General features: G+C 40.8%; 1 protein-coding gene across 4 annotated transcripts; it reads right to left on the bottom strand.

Annotated features, from left to right (window-relative positions):
* Positions 1 to 49: 49 nt before the first annotated feature.
* tdrd1 (tudor domain containing 1) lies at positions 50 to 10,041 on the bottom strand. 4 transcript variants are annotated; one of them, XM_025010001.2, is made up of 26 exons: positions 9,970 to 10,041; positions 9,559 to 9,725; positions 9,429 to 9,457; positions 9,276 to 9,336; positions 8,989 to 9,103; positions 8,797 to 8,863; positions 8,618 to 8,698; positions 8,341 to 8,520; positions 8,094 to 8,237; positions 7,739 to 7,904; positions 7,554 to 7,637; positions 6,577 to 6,753; positions 6,393 to 6,500; positions 5,854 to 6,024; positions 5,355 to 5,612; positions 4,975 to 5,106; positions 4,562 to 4,669; positions 4,112 to 4,279; positions 3,107 to 3,445; positions 2,912 to 3,028; positions 2,687 to 2,815; positions 1,612 to 1,779; positions 1,113 to 1,496; positions 809 to 868; positions 676 to 719; positions 50 to 595 (listed from the first exon to the last, which is right to left on the bottom strand). In XM_025010001.2, exons 2-26 carry the CDS (start codon positions 9,713 to 9,715, stop codon positions 491 to 493), a joined length of 3,552 nt encoding a protein of 1,183 aa, XP_024865769.1. In that variant the 5' UTR covers positions 9,716 to 9,725; positions 9,970 to 10,041; the 3' UTR covers positions 50 to 490. The 4 variants fall into 4 exon arrangements, with proteins under 4 accessions (XP_024865769.1, XP_024865767.1, XP_024865763.1 ...); XM_025009995.2 differs by having other exon boundaries at positions 54 to 595; positions 809 to 871; XM_025010000.2 differs by having other exon boundaries at positions 57 to 595; positions 809 to 871; positions 5,358 to 5,612.
* Positions 10,042 to 11,413: the final 1,372 nt, after the last annotated feature.

Raw genomic sequence — 11,413 nt, 5'->3', positions numbered from 1 at the left:
CTGCTGAACAGCTAGAATCCTACATCAGACAAGATTTACTGCACTGTTTTCATTTACGCTTTACACAACATCCTGTTATTGTCAGAACTGGGGTAAACGCCTCACTTCTTTATGCAATATATAACCGACAAGATAATAACAACACATAAAGGCTTAACATTATTTGTGTTTATTCACAATGAATGTTGATGTAACTCTCAAACACAAGTCAAACAAATCCGTCAGGCTGGATGGCAGAATGTACCTGGACACACCTGAAGCAGGCACTTATGGATAACTGAGGCTGAACATGCCCTTTGCTGCTGGCTTTTACTGGAAACAAGGGCAAACTGATTTTTAGTACGATTAAAACCCAAAATAAACTGGAATATAACTGAAGAACAAAAATGAAGCCTTGAATGTAGTGCAGCATCAATATGGAAACAAAAATGATTCAATAAAACGTGAAATAAGGGATTAAAACTAAAGCGAACAATGATAAGAGTTTTGTTTAGTGCATCCTGTTTCTCTCCAGCTCCTTGATGAGGGTAAACTGCAGCTGCATCTGGTTCATATGTTCCATCACTTGTTCCATTATTCGTTCCAGATTGTCGATCTGCAAATGGAAGCAGAACAACAATAAACGTTGTTTGCAAGAAAACACATTCAATGTTTCGAACTGAAAGCAGCTCTGACCTGTTTCCTGAGGTGCTGACAGTCGCAGCTGGAAGTCTGTGGATCTGGAAATTTAGACAGAAAGCTAATATTAAAAAAATAATAATAATCAATGAAATATACAAACATATTCAGACAGCAATGTCTCTGGTACCAGTAACATCTGAATTATTTAGGGAGGGTGGCTCCATTTGGTTAATCTTCTTCAAGGGGTCTTCTGAAAAGCAAAATGGACAATAAGGTCAACAAATCTTATCTATTTAAAGAACTACCCCAGGAATCCATAAATATTATTGCTTTCAGTATTAATAAAATGAAAATATGCATCATATAGAAGTATGAAAATCTGGTTTGATGGCGCCAAACTTTTCTAATTTTTGATGTAGTCAAACAAGTCGTACTTTACTAATTTAATAGCAAAAGACCCCTCCACAAACTGAAGATCTTCATTAACTCACCACCAACAGATGCAGTAGAACTGGACCGGGATGTTGGCTCTGACGTTTTGGTGGACACTGTGGCATCAACTGGCCCAGTTTGATGTTCCAGCGGATTTTGAGAGTCGGACAGTGATTTCGGCTGGAGGCGGTCAGCTGCAGCTGCAGAGATCTCTGATGTGCAGCTGCCAGCGCCTGGGAAACTGTTACTCTTGGAGTGGGCGTGTAATGTATCCAAGATGGTGGCATTGAGGTGCCCTCCGCCCCTCTCAGCGGGCAACGTGAGGGACAGCAGGTTAGCAGAGCCGTCAAAGGACTGAGCGGTGGCCAGGACGCCGTTCGCCAGCTCTGCCCGAAACACCTGCTGCACTTCTTCAGGCCAAGCTGCAGGAAAGTGCTCCTTTTCTATTTGTGTAGGAAAACAGGTAATGTAATTTAGTAACGAGTGAAATAATTCAGCCTAAACAAAAAAAGCTCTTAGGGTGAGGGTCAGTAATATTTCAAAGCACTACCGCCTTACCAGTAAGGGTGCAGCGAACTATTTGAAAAGGAAGCTGCAACAGGTGGGCGGGGATGGGCAGGACTCGGGAGAATGGTACAATCTCACTGTTGCCGTAGTCTGCATAGAGGACGCTCACCTTGTTCTCACCAACTCCCAGGACCACCGCTCTGTACCAGTTATGATCAGCTGAAAAAAAAAAAAAGAATACAGACTGACTAAAGTGTAAATTAGGTTTGAGTGCCAGCGTTGGCTCTTGCAGCAGATCCACCTCATTCCTCCTGCCTTCACTTCACTATTAAACAAAAGCCACAAAAACAAACAAAACAAAATATTTTAACCTACAGCCTTTATCTTCTCCAAAGGCTGGTTTCTGAGTTTTTAACAGCAGCTTTTATATCATCCAGCACAACAAAAATGTCCATTAAAACAGAGCCTGTTGTTAGCTGGCTGTGGAATGTACCCCAGACTCGTCTCCTACCTGTACGCTGTGTTTAAAGAAGCGTCTGCGTGCACTGTACACAGACACACACACACTCACTGTGTAATTACATCTACTCACAGACGTGAAATTACCAGCTTAGGTGAGCAGGGGCTACAACTGCAGGTGGGTCTTAAGAACAGACAGCATATTTAAAAACGTAATGGAAAAAAAATATGTATATTGAAAGTTAAGTTTAAGTTTAATAGCTCGGCATTTGATCAGCTAGTCTGTACTCCTTTTATCGCTGACCTGTACACATTAACCACTATGAAATAATAATATTCTGCATCTATTAGGAGGAGTTTAGCCACCTGTCTGTATTCATGGGCCTCCAGATGAAAACTAATCCACCTGCTAAAGCTCTGTAGTCTCTTGACAATATTTACGTTTTTATTGTTAGCTCTGAAGTTTATTTTTTTAATCACCAGTTAATTTCTTTTTATTAAATGCTCATATACTTGTCAAAAGCTGAAAAAGTGGTGTTCATGTCTGCTAGATCTGAATATCCATCACTTTGTTCTTCTATTGGCAGCATTTTAAACGCATATTATGGGAAAGAAACGCTTCATCACGCACAGCATTTACTATTTATTAATAATTCGTTTTTCTTACCAGAGAACTGAGCACAGCAGGCAGCGCCAGGAGCAGGTTTGGTGTTCACAGCTGCAGATAAAGTGTTCTGGTTGTTGCTGCAGAAGGCAGATAGCTCCATCATCACCTCCTGAAGCTTCGGCTGGTCCACTTCTCACACACACCAAAAAAGTTTTAAGAAAATACATAACGCCTTGAAACTTTTTAAAGCTTAGGGATAACTGAGCACCAAGCAAGTGTTCTCACCCTGAGTGGGGTCAAACAGGTAAAAGAGGGAAGGACTAATGGCTGCTGCAATGAAAGGCTGAAAGGTCTCATTGAGTGGCAGCTCCACTGTTTTCCAATCCACCGGAAAAGATGCAACTAAAAACCAAGACGGCAATATTTTAAAACAAGTCTGCACTCATTATTTCCTTTAGAAAGCCTGAGAATCTAGCTCACCTTCTGATGCCACTGATGCCTGCACTTCCCTCGCTCTGTCTTTAGAACCGGTTTCTGTCTGAATACTGGTTTGAACTCCGTCCTCATTCTGCTTCACACCCTCTTGGTTGGTTATGGAGCCCACCTTCGCTGGTGACTCTTTGGAAGTTTCTCCAGAAGCTTTGGCGAGGTGCTCGGAAATCAGGGAGGCTGCCACGTTCATGCCTCTGCTCTCGAGCTCCACGCCGTAGCCCTGCTCGGTGATGGTGAGGACGTGTGCGCTGAGCTGTTCGCCGTCCACCAGGGTCTGGAACCACAGGAGGGCTTTGCTGCTCCACTCTGATCCAAGGGGCTCCACGCCTGATTCAACACAAACACGGTTTGGCAGAAACCTTTTCATTTTAATCAGTGAACTTTTTAATGAACTGCTTATAAAAAGTAACCAAGCATTACTCAATCTGATTTCATACAGAACCAGGGGAGAAACACACTGACAGCATTAATGGCTTTTGCTTGAGTAAATCTAATGAATTTTAATACTGCAGGGGAGCTGGGATTTTTCAAGGTGTTTTTTCCCCTCGGTGTTTTCCGATCATTGAATGTTTCAAGAGCCATCCATGCATCCATTTTCTTCTCCATCCAGGTAGCTAGTACCCAACTCACTGTGTGAGAGGCAGGGGACACCCTGGACAGGTCACAAGTCCATCACAGGGACACATAGAAACAAACAGACAACCTTTCTCGCTCTCACTCACACCTAGGGACAATTTAGAGTTACCAATTAATCTAACATGCATGTTTTTTGTGCAGTGGGAGGAAACTGGAGTACCCGGAGTGCACGGGGAGAACATGTAAACTCCACCTAGAAAGGGCACAGGCCAGGAAGCGATCCTGGGAGACGACAGCTCTAACCACTGTGCCGCCATGGCGCCCGTTACAAGATCCAATTAAGAAAAATAAATCAATTTCAATTTAGTATATAATGAAAAAGAGACTGTGTTGGTTGTTAGCCTGACAGAAGATTACCTGCAAGCCAGCAGCAAACTGCCTGGAAAGGCAGGGTCAGGAGTTCAGGCGTAATGGGCCGCAGGTGACTAATTTCCACTGTGACGCTGTAACCGTAGTCCACAAAGTTCACTGTAGCTTTGCCATCAGAAAGCACTTTTATCATGGCGCGGCACCAAGCGCCATCACCTGGGAGGAACGCAGAACATATCAGACATCCAAGTGCTCAAAACATTGATTGAAAAAACACAAACCTGCACATCTTTGATCCGATGTAGTGATGCTTTCCAAACGTTTGAATGTGCCACTTCACAAATTAAACTTAAAACTGTCTAAAATCCAGATAGCATCAACAACCACGACCAAAAAATGATCAACTACAACTTTTATAAAAGTAACTATCAAATTTAAACAGTATTGCTGTGCTGTTCATGTTTAAATCAACACAAATAGTATGGGATATGATCTCACCAGGGAACACTGCGCAGCAGGGCTCTCCCAAGGTGGGAACGAAAGGAGAGGTGTTCACATCACAATGCTGCTTCAACTGAGCCTTCAGTTCTGTCAGCTTCTGATGCTCTGTGAAAAAAATGAAAAATAAACAGTCCATCACATTTCTCAGACATTTACAGTACTAAACAAAACCTCTGCTAATATTTGACTCTTCTTTTATGTTGTGGTAAAGCATGCAATTGTCTATAAAGTATAAAAACCTTCTGTGCAGGGGCAATTATTTATTATTTATTTATTTTCTCATATGGAGAAAAAATTAAAACTGTAAAGGCATGTAATTTATTTGGAGTTTTTCCAAAGGCACTTTTCAGTCAATGTTAAGCGCGACTTTTTGTCAAAGGTCATAATAATAATAATAAAAGAAAACCAACCTGTGGAACTGGTGAGGCGGCAGTAAAACTTGCCAGGGCTCTCTACGACAGTGGCGAGCAGCGCCACTCTCTGGCCATCAGAGGGGAGTTTAGCAACTGACCAAAGCAGATGCTGAGACACCGGTGGAGACGCTGAGAGGGAAAATTCAAACACAGAGGTATACCATCATTTTCCACATTATCAGATTGTTCAAAAAAAGTGAGTAAACTGTGATCACAGAAAGTTAAACTGCCTTAACGATGAAGCAGTACTTACAGGCTTCTCCTTAAACAACTTTCCTTAAACGTAATTTTTCACTGAATTGATTTGTGGGAAATCTAATCAGAGACTTGATCAGTCTGTTAAAACTAAAGACGTGACGGTGACAGACACTGCTCACCACCTTGTTCTGCAGCAGCCGTCGTCTCCTCGGCTTGCAGGGGAGCACCGACTGTAACAGGAGATGGGGAAGCATAGCCCGCGGAGATCAGCAGCTCAGCTATATTGACCCATGGATCACTGGCCTCATCAGTCATCGCCACCAAGAACTTGCCCTCGTGCGCTCCCAGGATCTTGATGTGCAGTATTCTGTTAGATAGGTGGCACTGCAGAGCCAAAAGGCAGTCCTTCAACCAGCTCTCCTCAACAGGCTGCACTCCTTGAAGATAGAACAAAATCAAATATATAAAAACAATTGAATTAAGTAAAAAAAAAAAAAAAAAAAGACTCTTTAGAGTTTATAAATATAGGGATTATTGTGTTATAGAAGGATTTCTTCTAATAAAAAAAAATCTTTGTGATATCATAAAAACAAAAATGACAAGTTTGAGCTTGTATGCAAGCAAAAAAATAAAAACTAAAATGCACTTTGGTGTTTGGTGCTCAGTCTGAGAAAATACCTGCTAGACCACAGGGCATAGCCTGCACTGGAAGGGCCAGGAGTGCCGTGCTAATGGGTCGCAGCTGGTTTAAATCCACCTCCTCGGAGTTGCCAAAATCAAGGTAGCCAACACAGACGCGTTCTTCTGATGGATAAGCCAAAACCTTAACCCTATACCACTGTCTGTCCTCTGTTTATTAAAAGAAAAAAAGAAGTGTGCTCATTAAACACATTAGCAAGCAGGAGAATTGTTTTTTTTTTTTTTTTTTTTTTTATTAAATAGTACTACATGTAGGAATATTTTTATATGTTGGACATAAACTCAGTGAATTACCTGTAAGGTTTCAGTTCAAAATGCTTTCAAGCATTGGGCATTTTGAAATAATCAAATGAAACTTAGGTGACCAGTGTCAAACAAAATTAGATCCAGATCCAAAATTAAAATCGAGTGGGTATAAGGTGGAATGAGCAGGTTGGTAAACTATGACTAAAGTATAAGACAGCAGGCTTAAAGTGAGGAGATATTAAAGGTCAGTTTGTACAGAAGTGGAGTTCTACCTGAGAACAGGGCACAGCAAACTGTTCCAGGAGCAGGTCTGAAGTTCTGTGGGATCGCAACCTGGGAGCAGTGTTCCCTCAGCTTCAGCTGCAAGTCCTGGATGGCTCCTGCAAACCAACATGTCAGCTGAGGCGAAGACACATGGAGGTGGAGACGTTTTGGTTGCGATGGAATGATACCCACCGGCATTTTCCACCTTTTGCACAATAAGGTCATTTGGTGACTGAAAGTGGGTGACCACAACAGAAAACTGGTCTCCTATGGACTGCACAAGTGGCTCTGGAGGTTGAGCCCATTTATTGTCATCTTTCCCGTCAGAAAGGCACTTGAAGTTTTCCAAGGATGCATTTAACATGGCACCTAGGAGAAACAAAAAAAGAAACCTCAGCATGCACGACGGTTAGACATTTATCCACATTTGTTAAATATTTTCATGCAATCAAAGTCGCAGTGGAGCCAAAATATGAATGAATAACAATAAAACGGGAGTTTAATTCAGCTGTTTCAGTATTGCAAAGGTCTACAAAAAAATAAACACAGTTTTTAACTTTGATTTAGTAATTTTGCACGTTCGGCATAGCCACAATATATATTGAGTATCTGGCTTTACTTGGTTTAGAAACAGATTTACCACAAAAAGGGGTCAAAACTAGGTTAACTCAATTAATAGAATAATCATCATTATGTATTAATGTGTTGACACAGAGGTGTGTGTGCAACAAGGAGCCAAAAAGAAACACTCATCCTGGTTGGCAGGATGAGTGTAAGCAGAGATGACAAGTATAGATGAAAATTGTTCAACTTTAAGATGTTATCCAGGCTCAGATAACTGCTTAGGTACCCGTTCTTGTCCAGTATTTTGTGGTACCACATTCTGCTGGAAAAAAGGGGCAGAAGGGGGTACCACAAGTCCAAATGACAGCAACATCTCTGCAGTGCCACATTTGTGCAAAATCAAATATTAGACTAACTGTAGTAATTAAGCAGAAAAATATTTATGAGGCTAAGGATTTGTGTGGACACAGATTTTCCTTTGACTTCTCCACTACATATTTGGATAATATGGCAGCTTTAACGCACAGTGATCAACTGTAACCTATTAAAGAAGTTAAACCATAAGTTGTCTAACACCAAGACTTACAATGATAAATTAAGCTTACATATATCTTGCTCTGTAGGTGCTGCACTGACAGCTTCTTTTTGTGCATATCCTTCCTCAATGAGAAATGTGCTCAGCTGCTTCCCTAAAAATCTCACACAAAAAATGAGTAATTAAAGGCTTTTTACTTCTTTAAATCTGTGTATTTTAATGCTTCCTAAGTCAATTCGTCTCCATGTAACCAACCCAAGGAAAGCAGGACATCCACCACATGGACATGACCATTCTCCAGTGTTTCCAACAGCTTGACAGTCACGGTCTTGCCTGCCAGCAGCTGTTTCACTGCCAGACAGCACTCGCCTGACCAATCATTAAACACCGGCACCACGCCAGCGATCCGGCACTCCATTGCCTGCGAGTAATAAAGACACAAGCTAATATCATAATGGCAGCTGACAGACGCTGCAAGTTGACTGAATGTTAAATAGTTTTATGGAAAGATCTGACCTTGACAGCTCTGTGTGCATAATTAACTTTTTCTTTTCAAAAAAAACCCCAAGACATTCACTGACATCGATTAAACAAATGAATATGTACTCACACATGGAGAAAATGGCTGCATATTAGCAGGCAGAGGTTTGATCCTGTCCACTGAGACACTTTCTTCATTGCCAAAGTCGATATAAAGAATACTTGCCACCTTCTGGTCAGCAGCCAAAGTCTGGACAAGGCCTCTGTACCAGTTCTAAATGTCATGAATGAAGACAAGACGAGCAGGTGGATAACTAACCCAAACTACCTTCTAGGGCACGTGTCTCTTCCGATTGCTTTAGAGAACTGCTACTCACCATGTCACAGGAAAACTGAACAGCGCAAACCTCACCAACACAGGGTACGTAAAGTGTCCCCGAGGGCTCACTGCAAGCTTTCTGAAGCTCTGCGCCTATACTCTGCAGAGCTTCCATTACCTCAGGGCTTTGAGCAAGGATGAAAAACCTACCAGGGCTGTATAACTCAACAACAGAAGCCTGAAAAAAAAACGAGTCCAACAGATAAATGTTTTAAAATATTTATTAGTTAGGGCCTTTTTAATCTCAGCATCTGATTTATGCAGTTATGTCATACCTGGATATCTCCTCCCTTGTTGATTTTAGTGATACGCAAGTCTGTCAGATAAACCCTCCCACACTTGAATGAGTCACTGGGCTTAAATAACAAAGAGATAATAAAAGAAAACATAGGTCTTTTGCAATATTATTTTTATTAGGTAAAAAGAACTTGGTGGAGAACTTAAATGGAGTTACCTTCATTTCTGCCAGACTGGCTCCGTCTCCTGCAGCTGGAAAAGCTGTGCTTTCCTTTGGTTTTTCTCTACAGACGCACAGAAACAAATCGACATACATTATTGGGCTGTGTGTTCTGATTCAATTTACTGGGTGTCAAATCACAAAATAATTGGTTTCGTTAAAACTAAGCGACGGCCGGCAGGGTGTTACTTTTCAGGTTCTGGGTGAACGGGCTTGCAGGTGTGTCTGTGCGCTTTCCAGTCCTCTGCTTGACACATCACGGAGCAATAAGGGATCTTCTTGCAGCGCTTACAACGGAAATTTCCTGTTAACAAAAACCAGGAAGATAAGCTTCTTTAAAATGGTGAATGAAACAGACCAAAAAAAACAGGGCTATGTTGCAGACAAAGTCCAGAAGCTATTGTAAAATGCATATTATCCATACAAAATCTATATAGTAGTGGGGCTTTAGGCTGAAACTGAACCTCTAATATTACCTTTCTGACCACAGTAGTTGCAGAAGTGTGCAGTAAGCGCTGGCGGGGATAATCCCAGCACCTGAAAGGGCAAAAAAAAATTTTTTAAATAAGAATAAAAAGTTGAACTTCAATGGAATGCAAAAAAAAAGACAAGGCGAGTTTGATACATACTGGGGATTTCTCCATGCTGGTTGGTGAACCTAATGGGGGGAAAATGTGGACATTAATGTTTTGGATTTCATCCACTGTTACAAATGGTCAAAGACAGCAAACCAGACACGGTTAAACCCGATTAATTTACCATTTCCGACGCCGCCGAACGCGGGCCGTACGGGTGCGAAGATGGTGGCCGATCTTGGAGAAAACGGCGCGGAGGCATTATTAGCTCCGGGGCTCGACAAGGGCTTCCTCAGGGGCCGGTTGGGTCGAACACAAGTTGATAAAAATGACGGGTTCATGCCTGTATCTCTGCAAAACAAAATTAAGCACAGCTGAACACACTTTCGTGTGAACTTCACCTGCCTGTCAGTCGTCAGCGTTGTCTTAGCTAGCTAATTAAGAGTAAAACTGACAATAGAATAGGATATTTTGAGGGAAATAAATAATTAGGAAGCAAAATACGAGGAAAAATATTGACATAAAGCTTAAAAAGTCTAATATTACAACAAATATAAACGTATTTCTTCAAATTTAAATAAAGTCAGTTTCCTACCTGCGTGCACGTGTTGCTTAACGAGAGGAAAGGGCTGCGCCTGCGCAGTAGCGCCACCAGGAGGTCAAAAGAAAAAATACTTCTCGTTTTGAACAAAGTATAAACTTTCAGGAATAATTCTCTTTAAAATCTGCTGAAAGATTTTTTTTCATTCCATGTAGAGAAGTTGTTGTTTTTTATCAATAAAAATATGTAATTTGTTTATTCACCACAGTATATATACACCCCCTACAGTATAACTAGTTTTAATGCTATCACAGCATGCACTGCACCCATTATTTTATTTTATTTCCTCAATATTTTTGATTAGAAAAAGTCACATAGGCCTTTTTAGAGAATGTTAAATATGTTGTTTAAATAAATCAAATGTCTGTTTTCTAAAATGCCACTTCTAAAATCCTTACACTGGCTCCCTGTAGCTCAGAGAATAGACTTTAAAATACCTCTGTTAATTTATAAAACACTGAACGGCTTAGCGCCACAATACGTATAAAGATCTGCTGTTGTTGTATCAACCTTCCAGACCACTCAGGTCTTCTGGTTCTGGTCTACGGTACTCTGCATCTCCAGAACCAGAACCAAAACCAAACATGGAGAAGCAGCATTCAGCCTCTATGGATCACAAATCTAGAACAAACTTCCAGAAAACTGCAAAACAGCTGAAACACCGAGTTCCTTTAGATCAAGGGTAAAACCTCCCAGCTGTTTAGAGTTGCTTTGAACCATGATGAATGGAACACTGACCAACATATTTGATGTGTATTGATGATTTTGATGGTGGCACATGACAAAATGTAATGTTTGTTACTTGGTTTCTCAATTGGTGACTCTATGTTATTTTAATGACTTTTTATTTGGGTGGTGGTGGTGGTGGTGGGGGGGGGGGTTATGATGTAAAGCACTCTGAACTGCCTTGTTGCTGAAATGTACTATACAAATCACCTCGATTGATTAACTTGATTAGTGAAAAAATGTCTTTATGTTTGGTCCTCTTTTTACTTGTTTACCTTTTCTTTTGTGTTATGACTACCAGTGTTAAGAAGCGTTATTCTTTTTAGTCCAAGTTTACTCTTCTTTACTTATGACCTGTGTCATAACCCTTGTCATTAATTACAGTTTTTTTATTTAATATCTATATAAATATTAGGTAATTCTGCTTTTGGTTTGTTCTTTTGTATGAGAATATAACAACCTTTTTCTGTAAGATAACTTTGTTATCACAAAATAATTCACATAAATGTTCAGTTTCAGTCCAAAATATTTTAACACAGTCATTAAAAAAGATGAAAAGTGTAACAGTATTACAAAATATGTTAGATTCATTTGAATAATTTCTGATTCGTTTGAGGAACTGGTTTCGTGTAGGTGGCCCTCTACCTGTGGCGTGATGACTTCACAGTGACGTCATTGTCGTTCTGGGCTCTCATTGGTTTGTATCTCCTCG

This window comes from Kryptolebias marmoratus, linkage group LG17 (genome assembly GCF_001649575.2).
Source record: "Kryptolebias marmoratus isolate JLee-2015 linkage group LG17, ASM164957v2, whole genome shotgun sequence".
Classification (NCBI taxonomy): Eukaryota; Metazoa; Chordata; class Actinopteri; order Cyprinodontiformes; family Rivulidae; genus Kryptolebias; species Kryptolebias marmoratus.
Note: the sequence above shows the minus strand (reverse complement) of the source record. Positions and strands in the feature narration are given on the sequence as shown.